Source organism: Scomber japonicus, chromosome 7, assembly GCF_027409825.1.
Source record: "Scomber japonicus isolate fScoJap1 chromosome 7, fScoJap1.pri, whole genome shotgun sequence".
NCBI classification, from domain to species: Eukaryota; Metazoa; Chordata; class Actinopteri; order Scombriformes; family Scombridae; genus Scomber; species Scomber japonicus.
In genome coordinates, this window is record NC_070584.1 from 5,825,525 (window position 1) to 5,841,453 (window position 15,929).

A 15,929-nucleotide genomic window follows, 5' to 3' on the forward strand; every position below is an offset into this window, starting at 1 on the left:
GATTTGTGTGGAGTTTGGATTAGTATGTGGTAATGTACTGTGGTAAATGGGACTGTACTCATATAGCACTTTTCTAGTTTTTTTTGATCACTCAAAGTGCTTTTGGACCACATGTCACATTCACCCATTCACACACATTCATTCACTGTTGGTGTAGCCACCAGGAGCAATTTGGGATTAAGTATCTTGCGAAAGGACACATTGACATGTGGACTGTAGGAGCGGGGACTCAAACCACCAATCGTCTGATCGCCCATACAACACGATATGTGGTGTACTGTAGTGAATTATGCCCTTATTATTACACAACAACACTGTGGTGAATTACGTCAGTGTCTCCCAAAATACTATTGAATAAATATGCATGTTCAATTTAACTTTTATTTTAATGGAATGGTTCTCATAGCATATGTATTAAACAGTTCATCCTAATAAATTTTTTTTTTTTAAAGTTCAGTTAAACAATAGTTTTAGTATAATAAAAGAATACTTTGTTTTCACTCGCTGGATTGTTTATTGGATTACATAATTTAAACATGACAATGTGATAATGCAAGAAATATGAGGTAGCAATATACAAAGCCAACACAAAATCTTCACAGTCTCTCTTCTAAATAGTTTTTGCAACCCACAGTGTAATGTGGAATGATCAGGAATAAATGTCAGTGCGGGGAAAGCAGATAATAAAAGTTTCGAGTGGATGCCGGCATCAAGAAACACGCTTTAGGCTGAGATACATGTTATATTACATTACCGTCTCAAGGGACTCCTGCTGCCATCTCTACAGCAAATAAACCTCTTGGGTAAACCTAGCTGTCGCAGCAGTGTATTTCTTAAAACAGGTATCAGTTGTGGCACACTCTTACTCACCAAGGCCTTTAAGCATCACTGTTGTGTCTGTGACATTTTTCAAGCAGAACATGTCTTTAAACAATGAGCTAGAATTCATAGCACATTTTTTTTATCAAGGCCAATATGTATACCGTTTCCTCCCTTTGGCACATCTCATTTTTTCATGAATTCCAACTGAGAAGTGCATTTATTCATCCATTTGTCCCATACTTTACATCATAATATCAATAGAAACACATACAGAAGCTAAGGATGATTGAATGTCTACACCGTAAATGAACAGCTCTTACTACTCCAAGAAAAATGACATCTCCTGTTGTCCTGGTGGCCCATGAACTATGATGAAATATGATCTGAGCATGCCCTTTTATTTACAATATTTATTTATGTCACACATGTCAACTTATCCTTGGCAGTGTTGGGGAACATTACTTACAGCATTACCCTCTGAGAAAAATAACTGGTTAGAGTACTTTTGCATTACTGAATATGAAAACCCCTTTATGATTACTCACGCATGTTGTTTTAGTCCAGACCTCCTTTATGTACCATCATCACAAATCCAAGTCTGGCCCATAATCTGTAAATCTTTACACTAATAGCACGCACACACACACACACACACACAGACACAGTGTCCACTTTACAGCTTTTTATTCTACAGCCTTACTTAAAAAACTGTAAAAGTGTCTTCTCAAACATACGCCCACATACAAGTTATTAAGCTGCATACAGGCTTTTCAAACACATCCCTACATCACTGCAGCAGGGCACAACTTTCATGTTACTGTTATGCTCTTGCCCTTATTTCTTCTCACAAATTCAAAATAATGTAAATACTTACACAAATTGGAAGCTGTCCCATCTTGATTTCTTGCTGTACATGCGCACAATGATATAACCATTGCAGGTGCCTGTCTGACAAAAAAACAGTAATATTGTGGCAGATTTTCTTTTCCTGTGCCAAAAAGTTAGCTACAGGACTAGTTGGTTAAACAATTATAACAGATTACCTTTTTGAAAACGTAACTAAACAACAGAGTACTTAAATTGTGGACCTAATGTGTTAGGTTAGTCATTACATCAAAAAAGTAATCCAAGTATTCTAGTACCAAACACTGGTCCTTGGATAAGACATTGAGCCCCAATTTGCCAGTGTTAGGACTTGTGCCTTGCCATTGTTGTGTGTTTGTGTGTGTGTTTGTGTGTGTGTGTAGGTGAATGAAAGGCAAATTGCAAAGTGCTTCACATAAAAGCAATATATAAATATGGTCCATCCATTCCGTTTCAAAATTGGTGCAGTGGCCCTTTAACAATACATCATCCAGTATATTGCCAATGATACACAGACATCAGTTGGGAAATCAAGCGGTTTCTCTCAGTTCCTCAAACGCTTATTTCTTGGCAGTTTTTCATCTAAATGGTTTGACGATTTTCTGCCTGCCTTGCACATCATGGAGTCAGCTGCTGGTCTCGCCTCTGTGAATATGTCAAGATGTCAGAGGCCTGAACTGGTCTACACACACACACACACACACACACACACACCAGCCCTACATAGTCAGTCTGTCAGTCCATGTATCTGTTGATATCAGTGTCCAGTAATGGAACGAGTGATTTACTGAATAAGGACACTGCCCTAGTATTGATTTGTTGAGTTCTCGCTTTACTGAACATTCACAAGACAGAGGAAAGAGAAGAAGTGCTTGAGAATGTGAAAGACAAAGGGGGGAAAAAAGTAAAAGAGGTGAATGTGAGGAAGAAGGAGCATGAGGGAAGGGGGGGAAATAGAAGAGCAGAAGGGACGGGGCATTTCCATCACCTGCTGGTAGAATTAACAATGTTTCAGTTGGCTTGACTGTTGTGTTTCTATTGGTATGAATGTGAAGAAAAAAAAGGAAAGGAGGGAGTAAGAAGCTAGGACTAACACTCTTAGCCTCAATCCAGAAAGAGCTGGAACATTTGAACCATTAATATAATTTAGGGACTCTAGATGATGGACTTATGTGTTAGTGACTGCAGTTGAAGTTTTGTGATTTATTTCTTACCTTCCACTTATGCATCCATTTTTGTTTATACTTGGTGTATAAAGGTAATCCGCAGTAACCTTTTCTTCCTTTTCTTTTGCCCGAACTTACATTATTGTGTGATAATTCAATTGCACAAGACTGTCCTTAATTTGACAGTGCCCTCTAGTGGCCTTAGTAATTATGACGGGGAACAGAGGAGGATATCAGGTGATGTTAAAGAGTGACAAAGTAAACCTATTTATAGAGTCAGCATCATATTATAAGCATCAAAACTCACAGACTGGTCAAAAGTTAAAGGTATCCTTTAAAATTATATTAGGCTCAAGTAGAATAAGGAGGAAAGCTATGATAACAGACATGGATTTCACTAATAAGCTCATAGTTGATTATTTTAGTTTTAGCAAATACTATTCACATATATCTGTAGTTACCAGCCACTTTTCACTTTTAAAGATTGCACATATATTGATATCATGCAGTCAGAATCTGCCAGTAAACAAAGAGCACAGGTACACTCCCTGGTACTTCTCTTCATAATGACTACAAGCCTTGAATTAGAATGAATTACATGTAAGAAGCCTGTTAAGACAGGATTTGTGTGGAGTGAGAGAAGATGAGGCAGAAAAATGAAAGTCCAACATCAAAGACAATTGCTCTCAAGTAGCTACAGTATATTTTAATGAAGGGTTTAGACACTGTTCTGGAGCATCTGGTAATGAAGTGCTGTGAATCTCAAGGCAAAGTGCTACTATGGAGGGTCTTCTTCATTCTTTATGTTTTGTTTGTAACATTTCTAACATTTCATCTCAAGGCTATTATAATACATCCTACATATTACACATTTGTGTAACAGTTTAAATCCAGATGCCCCAGTTTCCCAAACTTGATGAAAAAGATTGTTGTGGCTTTACTTTCAACATTAAGGCACCAGTTGCTTGTCAGTTTGTTGTTAGGATGGTTATTTACACGCGGTTTAAATTATTACACAAGCATGGAATGTAATGATAAGAAGTAATGAAGCATTATCTTAACTAATCAGTATGATGTACCAGTTGAGAGGGGAACACTATAATAGCCCATATGTTAGTAATTAAAATGAGTAGTTATTAGCTATGCTCCATATTTTTCAACAAACAATATATTAAAAGAGTTGTCTATGTATATTCACAGATGCAGTATTCAGGAAGTAGAAGTAGTATATCCCAAAATGTTTTTGTAAGTAACATTTAAGGATGTGTTTAGTTCTTGATCCTGTGTGTTTCCTTTGTAAATACTCCAAATTGTGTGTGCTATTTCCTTTCTAGCTTTGCAACACTCTTCTCCTCCTTGACTTTTCTTTAGCTAGTTCTTTATACCCACCCACTTTCTATCCTCCCACTATTGTCCTTTTTCTTACCCTATCTCTGCATCTTTACTGTCCTCAACTCTCCTTTGTCCTTTTCTTCCACTCTGCTCATCTTTTCTCAACCTTTCCATCTCTCCACTTCATCTACTATTCACTTCTGGCCTTATCCCCTCTCTGCTCCTTGTTCCACCAGCTTCTCAACCGTCCCCCTTTCAGGCACCCCCCCCCATGTTATCCAACCGTCTCCTGACCTCCCTTTCTCGTCTTTACTTTCTGCCTTATTTCTCCATCTCATTTTGTACTCGCCCCTAGCCTCTTCCATGCTCTCCCCCTTGCCTTGTCTCCCATGTCGGTCATGGATTATTAATTGTCTTCTGGTGCTGGAATGCTGCTGTGACACACTCTAGACCAGCCACAGAAAGCTATTGACCAGAGGTTTGGTTCAAAGAAACCACAAGGGATTTTTCAAGGGTTTCTAAACTTGTCCTCACAGATGAGGTTAGAGTATAGATTATTCACAAACTTGGACAAAGTATAGATCAGCTGCAAGAGAAGCAGAAAAGTAACAATATGCTTAAGTTAATGGGGTATATAAGATGCAACTGGCTGAGGAAATGAGATATTAAGGACAAAGGCCATTGTAATAAGTTATGAGTTCTAGATGTTTTATTACAAAGGGGGGGGGGGGATGCAAAAGAACACTTTATTTTCCATGTCAGCAATTTCCTTATTCCTCATTTTTGCCATATTAGAGAGATTAAGAGACTTCCTGGAGCAGTGGACAATGCCCATGTTTAATTCCTAATAGCCTTTTTATTATATGAACATACCATAAAATATAGTGTTGAGGTGATGAAAAGGGACACAATGTTTGAAAATCAAGAGGAATATGTGGTAATAAAACTAGTTTGTATGTGCTAGGTCATATTTAAGCATTTGTGCTACCAACTGAGATCACATATAGTTTATGGTAGGGACAACTATTGAACATGTACATTTCTAACAGTTTAAACATTTATTTTCTAATTGTTCTAAATGAATAATGACTACATCAACCTCTTTATTACCATGTCATTTGAAACAAGGGGCTGAATGGAGCAATATGCTTAAAGGAATATTTTGCTGAGATACAGAACATATTTATCTGTTGATATCCTTGTATGCTATTGGCCACTGTGTGTATTTTCTACATTGCATATTATAAAAAAAGTAATTATTGTGGATTGTATGTATAAAAAGGTGCACTGTACATATAGAGTATGGACACTATCTGACCTGACAGCATGTTATATTAAGGCAATATGTTTGGTTTAGTTTTTTAGTATGTTATGTCTTTTTTGTTTAAAAATGTAGTAAACATGTATTAAAAGCTACTAGACATTGAGAATATTGTTAAAACCTGACATCTACAAAAACTACACTCACATATTGGAACTTGGGACAAAATGACAACATGCATTATTATACATAGATGCTTACAAGTCTACAGAGATGCACAGCTGCAGGCGATGGTGCACATAAAGCCTACAGGCGATGACAGCAACTAGTTTAACTATTTATATGATAAAAAGTGGAACAGCAGTTGGTTTGCCACAGCCTCGGTCTCTGTGGTGAAACCGTAGACTAGTTTTATCTCAGAGGACCGACGCTATAGAGCCTTCTGACAGCGTGACGGATATTGACTCTTCTTTCTATCTTTCTATCTCCAAGACAGATTCACGCTGGTTCAGTCATCGTGTCATTTAGTGTTGTTTCTTTCCTGTCAGCTTCTGCAACAAATGAGCCATGTTTTACCTTTTGAGATTTGTATTTTTTGACTTTAAAACATTTGATGAGTCCAATATATTTAGTAGAGGTGCCTGTTAGCAACCACAATGACTGTTTGACAAAGACAGATACTTGAAATATCCATTTCAGACATTTATCTGTGTGTGTGTGTGTGTGTCTGTGTGTGTGTGTGTGTGTGTGTCTGTGTGTGTGTCTGTGTCTGTGTGTGTCTGTGTGTGTGTACATTCAGAATGATCATTGTACTTATTGTTGATTAATCTTTAGATCTTTTTTCTTCATTTATTGGGCTGGTTGAGTCTCAGCAAAAAACAAATGGTAACATTATGGTAAACAGAATATTAAAGAAGTTGAGATCAGAAAACAAATATTTAATTGATTATTGGATTATGGAAATAGCTGCTGATCAATTTTCTTTCTTTAAATCTACTCTATCTGTAAACCTGAAGCAGATTTTGCTGATATGCTGCGTATTCTATTTTTGTCTATAATTTTATTCAAATAATAGCCACACATATCAACAAATAGATACTTCATACTGCACCAAATGTTAGGTGTACGTAACAGTCTATGAAAGCACAGTTTGTTTCCATTGATGGGTTCTCTGGAATTCCATGTACTAGAAGTACATTGAATCACAGACATTTCACTTTGACAGGACCTGTTTTTGTGTCTGTTTGTGGTCCTTTCATTCCTCATAAGTATGTCTCCTATCCATTTCTTATTCTGACCAAGCCCACTGAGCCACCACAGGATGTACAAAAATGTGAGTCTCAAAGCCAACCTCACAATCTGGACTTAACCTCCCGTAACAGATACTCACATTGATGATATGATTTAACAGGGAATATAACTAATGAGGCCTTTAATCACCTATCACGTCCTTTTACAAGGAGCATGCCAGAAACATTTTATCAGTTTTCAGAATTAGTTCTCCTTCCTTCTAGCTCTTCTCTGTTTTTAGCAGGATGTAAAAAGTTTTATATTTGAGTTATATGACTGCGGATCATATAACACAAATAATGTTTGACTTCCCTCCAGCTTTCTGACATGATTTTCATCCGACTGGGTAAAACCCTATTTCTGTTGGGTAATGTCATTCTTGTCAATAATATATTTGAGACTTCCACTGCAAGTAAAAAAAAAAACATCCAAGTCTGGTATGAGACAACTTTTACATAAGCAGTGCATGGTTTTGCATTGGGAAATCAAGTTTTGTTGAATTATTTTGTCAGATTCTTTGCTATGGCAACAGTGTAGACATAGGCATCAATGTCAATGATGCCTTCACTGGAGCAGAATCAGAAGAAGTAGAATATATGTCCAAACTAAATATGATGAAAAAAATAAGAACATTTCAAACAAGGTCTTGGGCAGAAAAATAATGTGTTTAAATTAATCACCAACGCCTACAAACAGATACAAATTATCTTCATTATCGGTGTGGATCTGTGTGTACATCTGCATACACCATCTGTGTATCTGTATATAAGTGTGTGTACGTATAGAGCTCTTGAGAGCCTCTTTGAGAATGTCAATTAGACAACTCTTATTTCAAGAGCCATTCAGCTCTTCTCCAGTTTCTGTTCATTTGAATAAAAGATGATGATTTTCCTTCAAAACCTACAGTAATCAGTAAGAATCACGTAAGAAGAGAAGAATTGGAGGTTCTATCTACTGTAGGGGTGAGCGCTGATATATATTTATTATAATGCTCATTTTAGTACTGGTTGTTATTGTTGTATGAGCTAACCTTTACTGTAGTAGTGAAATAAACCTTTACTTTAAGGACAAGTTCACATCTTTAGTTTGGTTTACTTGGTCTGAACAAGGGAAAAAATGATCCAGTGGTGGCCCATTCATTTTTGGTGATAGTCATCCTGCATCATTGGCATTTTTAACTTAATAATTGATGATGGGCATAGACTGACCATAGACTGTGACTGGACCTTTTACTGTAATACATGAATACATAATACATAATTGTTCCTCCGCCAAGTGCTGCTCATGTAAGAATGTTGGGTGTCTTTATATTAAATGAAAGAGTATGGTCTAGACCTGCTCTATGTGTACAGTGCATTGAGATGAGTTTGGTTATGATTTGGCACTTTATGAATAAAAATTGATTGATTGATATAGGGATTGAGGTAGAAGCAGGATAAAAAAAAAGTTATCTTGTATCATAATGTTGTGGTGGATATTGTCATTAAGTTTCACTCTTATCATGAGGAACTGCTGAAGTACATACAGCAGGACACCATCCCAACACCTGTTTTTCACTTTCTGCTTGATGACAGAAAACCTTTATTGACAGCACACCATCAGCATGGACTTTATTGTTGTTTGTCTTTTGAAATAATTCTAAAATAACATATGTACAGTTTTGTGTGTGTTCCATTTGCTTTACCACCAAAAGCTATGGCACTGAAGGCTACATGGAAGCTTGATAGGAGGGTCTTGGTAAGCGTGTTTTATTTTGACCAAACCAACAGTACAGGTGTGACAGCACCCTCAACATTTCTTGTATATTTCTATTTCTCATTGTCAGCTCTTAGGTAATATTTGTACCTACCTACAGGGGTGGCTGTTGCTCAAGAGGTAGATCCAACCGTCCACCAATCAAAAGATTGGTGGTTCAATTCGCGGCTCCTCTAGTCCACATGTCGATGTGTCCTTGGGCAAGATACTTAACCCCAAATAGCTCCTGATGGCTGTTACCAATGGTGAATGAATGTGTGTGAATGGCTAGTTTCCATCTGATGAGCAGGTTGGCATCCTGTGTGAAAGCCCCTGTCATCAGTGTATGAATGTGTGTGTGTGAGAGATGTAGTGTCAAAGCACTTTGAGTGGTCAAAAAGACTAGAAAAGCACTATATAAGTACAGTCCATTTACCAGTTTACCATTTACCCTAATGTGGGCAAATTAAACAGTGCAGCCATCCCACTGGGTTTGAGCAACACCATTATTGGATTCATTTTGCCACATCTTTTATTTCATTTTGTTAGCAGTCAGTCCAGAGGACAGAGGAGTTAATGGTAAGATAAAGAAAGTGTTAGACGACTAGGGCAGGGAAACCATGTATTATAACCATGAATGAATATATATTGTAACCATGAAAGTAAACTGCTGCACATAATGTGGCGTTGGTGTGTTATGAACTGAACCTGCATGGGCCTGAAGCAAGGATTAGGAAGACATTTCTATTCTATTAATGAGGGCAAATTTAAAACGCTGCATCCACCTCAGTCACCCTGAGCAATGTCTGAGCAATGAAAAAAGAGTCAGGCAGCTAGGACAGGGAGACAATGGGAATGAAGATAGCAAGTACACACACCTTTATCCTGAATAAATTAAACCTGTGAAGGACAAACAATATCTCTGGCAGCTAACTAACAACAGTAAGATAAGAGAGCAGTCAGGCTGATCGGGCCCTGCTCATAACAATTACTGAGAGATGAAATGAGCAACACACAAACAACTTAAGCCCTATGACGTGCCATACCCAATGTTTGGTTGTTCTTTTTTATGTCATTACTGCTTTGATGAGTGGAATACAGTGGAGATAGAAGGGCAGTATACTGTTGGAGAGAAAGGATATATTGCATTTTCATCATGTCAGCATCATATTTGCATCATCTGTGATAGATAAAAGAATGAGTTTGTGACCCTGTGATTTCCAGATGCTTGTACTTTGTGATATTGAAGTTTTGGTGCAGAAATTGCTTTGAGCTTTGACATCTCTTTCACATTAAAAAAAGGGGTAAACAATTGATCTTTGGGCCCATGATGCCTTAATGTCTGCTTTTTTTTTAAATGTGTGCATAATTAACCCACTAAATGCTACATCTGTTAACAGCCTGCTTCATTAGGCCTTGTCGTATTGTAGCTAATATACGGTATCTTCTCAACTGAACAGCTTGCAAGCACAAACGATTGTATTGTTACATCATTATATGGTTAAATCTTCCAAATATATTTTATATATTTTAGTTGCTTGCTTGCTCAATGCCTTTAAGCATATTTCAACCACAAAAATAATAGAAACAAGTTACATATTGTGCCTTTAGATACAGGTCTGAAAAATACATGTTTACATACGTTGTAAAACCTATGTTTAAGGTCAAAACTTGCACCTAAATTTTGAACGGAAGGTAGAGTATAGCTTTATTATTCAAACTTTACTGCACATACTGTACAACAAGTCTTTCAGAAAGAGAAAGTTTAGTTATCTATTTCTCTCTGTCATTCAGACATTTCTACAAAAAGAGCCTATTTTACTCAAACAGTTCTCACAAAATACACTGGCTGTCCATATTGTCAGGAAACTGAAGGGGACCCAATACAGAACCCTGAGGAACTCCAAATATATCTGGTTACGGCAGGTTATTTCAAGCTCTTCAAGACTTAAGCTCATAACAGAAGACTTCTTTCTAACTGTTGTTTTTGTCCTGTTTTCCTCTGAATTTCTTCTTGTATTTCTCTCTAGTTGGAGCTGGAGGGAGTCTGACGTCTCTGTTGGTTCAGCCCATTTCTGCCTTCCTGGCCAAGACGTTACTGTCCTCTTCATCCACAGGCCAGGGAGCCTCTTGCACTCCTCTGGCCATGCCTCCAAATGCAGGTAAATGCACAAAACACAGTTTAACAGAGATGCTGCTGTAGCCTCAATATCAATCATATTTTCAAAATATTATGAATTATATCAATCATAACATCAAACAAAATATACAGTATACTGTGTATCACCCAATATCAGATTAAACCACATCATTTAACTGTCTCATAGATAAATGAGTTTAAGGTCACGAGTGAAATTACTTACAAACATGAGTGCATAATTCATAGAGAAATATTGAGAAATACTATCAAACACAGAAATTAGAAATGGCCCTTACTTGGTGGACTTGCTGACTGCCTGAATGCAGTAGGACTAAATGCTGGTGAAATCTCTTTTACAGAATATTTTGGAGGATTCCATAGAGTTCACTCAATGAAAATACACAAAATCTCATAATAGAGGAGGGGCCAAACTGTGTAAAATGTTATAAACAAGGGACAAATTTGAACATTTCTAAAGCTTGATAGATTTAATTTCTTCTGTATCCTACAGAAATAATGATGCAATGCTTGTCATCCAGAGTTATTGTGGTTTAATGGCTGTTTTTTCAGCCTGACCCCCAACATTTAATGCAATAGGACAAATGAGAAAGAATCATAGCATTCATAAATATATTGCCTGCATCCAAAGAGAGACAATTTCTAATGTGACTAAAGTTTGCCAAGTTACCGTAAAATACGGTGTATAAGATGCATTTTAAACACCGTGTTTTTCATTGAAGAGTGGGGCGTGTCTTGTACACTGGTGTGTTCTATATACCAGTACAGTACAGAGAGAGGTCTGGATATGATCATAGGTATGTAAAAGGCCGTTCACACTGAGACTGATAACAATAACTATAACTATAAGGATAACAATGTGAGCGTCCACACTTATGAAGTATAACATCCTATAAACAGTGGTGTAAAGCAAAAGGTATGGTTTTAGAAAAAAACATACACAAGCTCATTCACACTAAGACAGACTTGATCAAGCCACTGTGTAAGCCTTTCAGTCATAATTGTTAGCTTAGCAGTTCCTATGTCAGCTGTTTTTGTATGTGTGTATACAACAGTGTCATTTCCATACATGTGCAGTTCTATGCCATGACACTGTGCTGGATGACCAATATATAGGCCAAATAATAAGGGACCTAACACTGATCCTTATAGTACATATTGTGTTCTTCATGTTACTGAACACAGCATCACAAACGTTAACACACTGCATCCTAACATGAAGATAAAAATCTAAATTTAGATTGTTTCATGATGATCATTGTGTCAAATGATTTATGCAAATCTAAAACTATGCAACATACTTTACCTACTACTACCTACTTTATCAAAACAAAATTGGTTGTGTTGACAAATGTCAACTGTTCAGCACCAACTTTGTCTGCAACCTCAGAGAGCACTGGCAGTATGCATATCGGCATATAGTTACTGGCTTAGTGGTGGTCTCCAATTTTAAATCCAAGTGAAAATGGCATATTTCCAGTCATCAGCAAAAGTGCTGTCTCTAAGAGACACAGAGAAAGTGCTGTGTTTAAGAGACACAGAGAAAGTGCTGTGTTTAAGAGAGGGTGATTAAATGAGCAATGGGGGGAGTTAAAATATCTTTGTGTGTTTTAATGAGCAGGCCATCAATTTGGAAAGTATCTCTACAGTTGGAGCTTCTTAGGGGTTTTGTTCACTTTTTGCTCACTTTTGTTCAATTGGTCCCTACCAGATCAGACCTGGCCTGTTGTATTTCTAGGAACAATATCCAATTCCTTTTTTGTGAATTTCTTTTCTTACTCTTCTACAGACTTGATAAAAAAGTTATTAAAAACAGAAGCAACAGGAAGATAATCTTCAATCAACTCTTCCTGTACTTTGCGCTGAAAATCTCTAATCAATAGTTCCAGATTAATTCACTGTTACCTTTTGGCTTATTTATTACATTAAGTTCCTTAGACCTTAAAATCGACCTTAAATCAATGTAATGTTCATGATCACTCATCACCATCGGAGAGGTTTTGTGGTATTCCTGGAACAACTGGCCAGTTCAGTTGAATATCCCCCAAAAGCAGAAGTGGCATGAAAAGGAGACCTGTTTTCTTTTGAAACAGGGTGGTGAAGGGCCTTTCTGTTTGTCTGGTGTTCCATTCTTGTATCTTGGCCCGTAAGACAGAGGAATATATTATGTAAAAGCCAATCAGGTTGTGATGAAACCAAGCTACTCTTGAAACCAAGAGATGGTACCAAAGGTTTTGTGCTTGATTGAGGTAAATGTGGAATGTAAAGGCATAATACATTGTTGTGTAAAAAGCATTTACAGAGGCTTCCTCCATTATTGTTTATGTGGTAGGTATTCACACTGCGCTGATGTGCACTGAAAGTTCAAGTTTTTTGAACTTTGACACAAGCTCTGCTGATCTTTGTTTTTGGGTCAGCAAATCACTGTATTCACACATGCTTGGACTGATTGATGGACCGAAGGGGAAGTTCTTGTGTATCTGAATTTCCAGAACTGTGCAATAACAATTTTACCTCATATCAAGATCAGACAAAATAGATATTCTCTCCCCATGTTACTACAAAGTTTGTTACATAAACACTGTTTGAGGCTGTAAAACGTAGCAATCCACTACTACTCACCCTAAGGCATAAGTTGAGGAGCTCAGATGTTCATGAGTCAAGAGTAGGATCACTGTTCCATTGCATGAAAACAAGCCAGTAAAGGTATTTCGGGCTGTTTGGTGGGAGGAGTTAAGGTTATATATATGCACATTTTCAGCCCAGGAATGCCTCTGGATCCCCCCAGGAAGGTAGCTGGAGGATTTGGCTGGGGACAAGGATGCCGGAGCTACTTTGTTTAGCCCCTTGCCAACACATACAGTACTAAACCATGAAAGAATGGTTAAAAAACAAATAAAAAGTGATTATATCTATTTGTGTCAGCATGTAGGTTCATTCTGTGAGGATAAAACTATTCATTTAGAAGTGATGGCCATGATAGCAGTCTTGATTGTATTATCAGCTGTACTTCAGCCACCATGCTTTAATTACAAGCCTTCTAGGGATCCCATTCAATCATTCTGACATGCAGTACAAAGCCGTGTCCCTTGTGTCTATCATTACAGTAAAGATGCCTTACACCAATTACATATCATAACTCTGCTTCTCTGAATATATGCAGAGGTGTCGCTGTTGGGTTTATCCCCACGTGCATGAGCAGTCGTGAGGATTTTCTTTTGTGCCATTGGGCCCTGAAAAGTTGCCCCTCTCTGGTCCTCATTTGCATTATATAATACAATTGTAACTTGAGATCTGCTTCCAATAGCCAGCTTTTTCTTCAGGTTCAGGGTAACCTGGACCAAAGGAGAAGCCCATGATTTTGCAGTGCAGATGTCTGCCACTGCTTTTCCTCTAAGAAGAGCTGTGGATGAGTACAAAGCCCTTGTGGAGTGAACACAGATGTCCTGCAGGGGATCCAACCCCAGTGCGTCATAGGATTGTGTGATAGCATCACACACAGCCAGTGAGGCAAAGGTTATTTTGACAGTGACATACCTTGTGAATGTCCCCTGTAATGGACGACCAGTAGCTGTGTCTGTCTGATATTTGCTGTGTCCATTACATAATGAGATGGAGAGCACACTGGGCAGAGTCAGTGAGACATTTTATCTGCTTTTCTCCTGTGTGGCAGAGGGAAAAACCACTCCAGAGAAATAACCCTTGACTCAAAGAGTTTGTCATGACCTGAGGTTTAAATGAGGGATTTGGTTGCAGAGTAGCTGTGCTCCCATCTTCCCTGATAGACAAGACAGCAAGACAGAAAATGCACATAAGTCACTTGGTCTCTTAGCCAATGTCAGGGCTGTGAGGAGCGCTGTTTTCAAAGACAACATCAAAATCAGAGCACAACACCAAGGGTGAATCCCACTGTGGTGCCAAAGAGAATGTGACAGGTCTCTGTTGTCTGACTCTTTTCAAAAAGTGCTTCACCAAAGGATGCACAAACACAGATATCTTGCCATAGCCTTCATGACAGGATGAGATGGCTGCAGCATATTGTAGACAGGAACTGACATGGCTCCCTCACCAGCAGGTGCATCATAGTCAGATGTATGACACACCTGTGCCTTCTGGTGCCACAGGAATAACCACTCCTCCTGTATGCATGCTAAGAGGCAAGGAATGAGGGGAACCAGCATAAAGAGGAGCTTTGGACCACAGCTGGTGAGCGAAGACATCAACTCCCAGTGAAGGGTTATCACTCATGAACAAAGTGTTTCAGCACTTTCAACAAAGTGGACAGGTTTCAGGCTCTGGCCATATTTCTCCCACCACATATAGGAGCACATGACTGGCATACCCCATGTCCAGACAGTGACAGTGCCTCCGACAGTGAAAAACCCTCTCAGTCAGTCCAGCTGGCATCACTGTCACCCTCCACATGAAGCTCCATGAAGGCATCTGCTTGCTGCTGCAGTTCCTCGGTGGGCAGGCGAGCACAAAACTGGCGTGCAGCCCATGAGGTGAGTGTCAGTCTGGCATGCTCAGCACCAAGGCATGACTTGTGTAGCAGGTGGGACACAAACACATTGCTTCAGGAAGCTGAATCTTCCACATTTTCTTGTTTTTGACTAGTTCGTAACATGAAGAAGAAGAACTGGGAGAGGAGCTGAGGTCACAGCAGTACTGGACACGACGACCTGAAATGAACTCTGTACTGTAATGAACAGATAAAATGTATTATTCAAAAACATTTCATTTTCTGTTCCACTTACTAGCTTTCAACTGTTACCATATGACCAATGTTCCACACTTACAGAAGGTCATATGATGGTACTTGAACTAAGAGCTATATTTATCAAGTTCTAACAATTACAGAGATTTTATATTCACTCAGTCCAAAGTGCACATTTAGCAATTTGATAAATGGGCCCACTAGTGACTGGAATTTAAAGAGAATATTTTGTTTAACATTCAACTCCAAGGTCAAGTGTATGATATCATTTGAGGCAATTTATCAGACTTTGCACAGCTCTTGTCACATATGGATTACTCTCCAACACCTGCAAACAGACTTTGATGTATCAAATTGGTGCACTTCCCCTTTAAACACAGCCACTTAATAGCAATAGCTCTCAGCACCTTCAATTTGAAGTGTTTTGGTATTGAGCTTCAGGAGCCCATATCTGTTGACCCTAAGTGCAGATAAAGGAAGAACAAGAGGAATAAAGGTAAGGGGGCATACAAAGATAACATTTAGTCTATATGTTTTAGGTAGTTTTACTCGTCTCCAGCAGACTCTAGAATGTTAGTCTCGGGC

At 38.3% G+C, this 15,929-nt stretch overlaps 1 protein-coding gene across 1 annotated transcript in view; it reads left to right on the forward strand.

Annotated features, from left to right (window-relative positions):
• LOC128361769 (inactive N-acetylated-alpha-linked acidic dipeptidase-like protein 2) overlaps nt 1-15,929 on the forward strand; it is a 323,766-nt gene that overhangs the window by 137,165 nt on the left and 170,672 nt on the right. Inside the window, exon 8 of the mRNA XM_053322323.1 lies at nt 10,500-10,631. Coding sequence (XP_053178298.1) covers nt 10,500-10,631 — 132 coding nt within the window. The remainder of the gene's footprint in view (nt 1-10,499; nt 10,632-15,929) is intronic.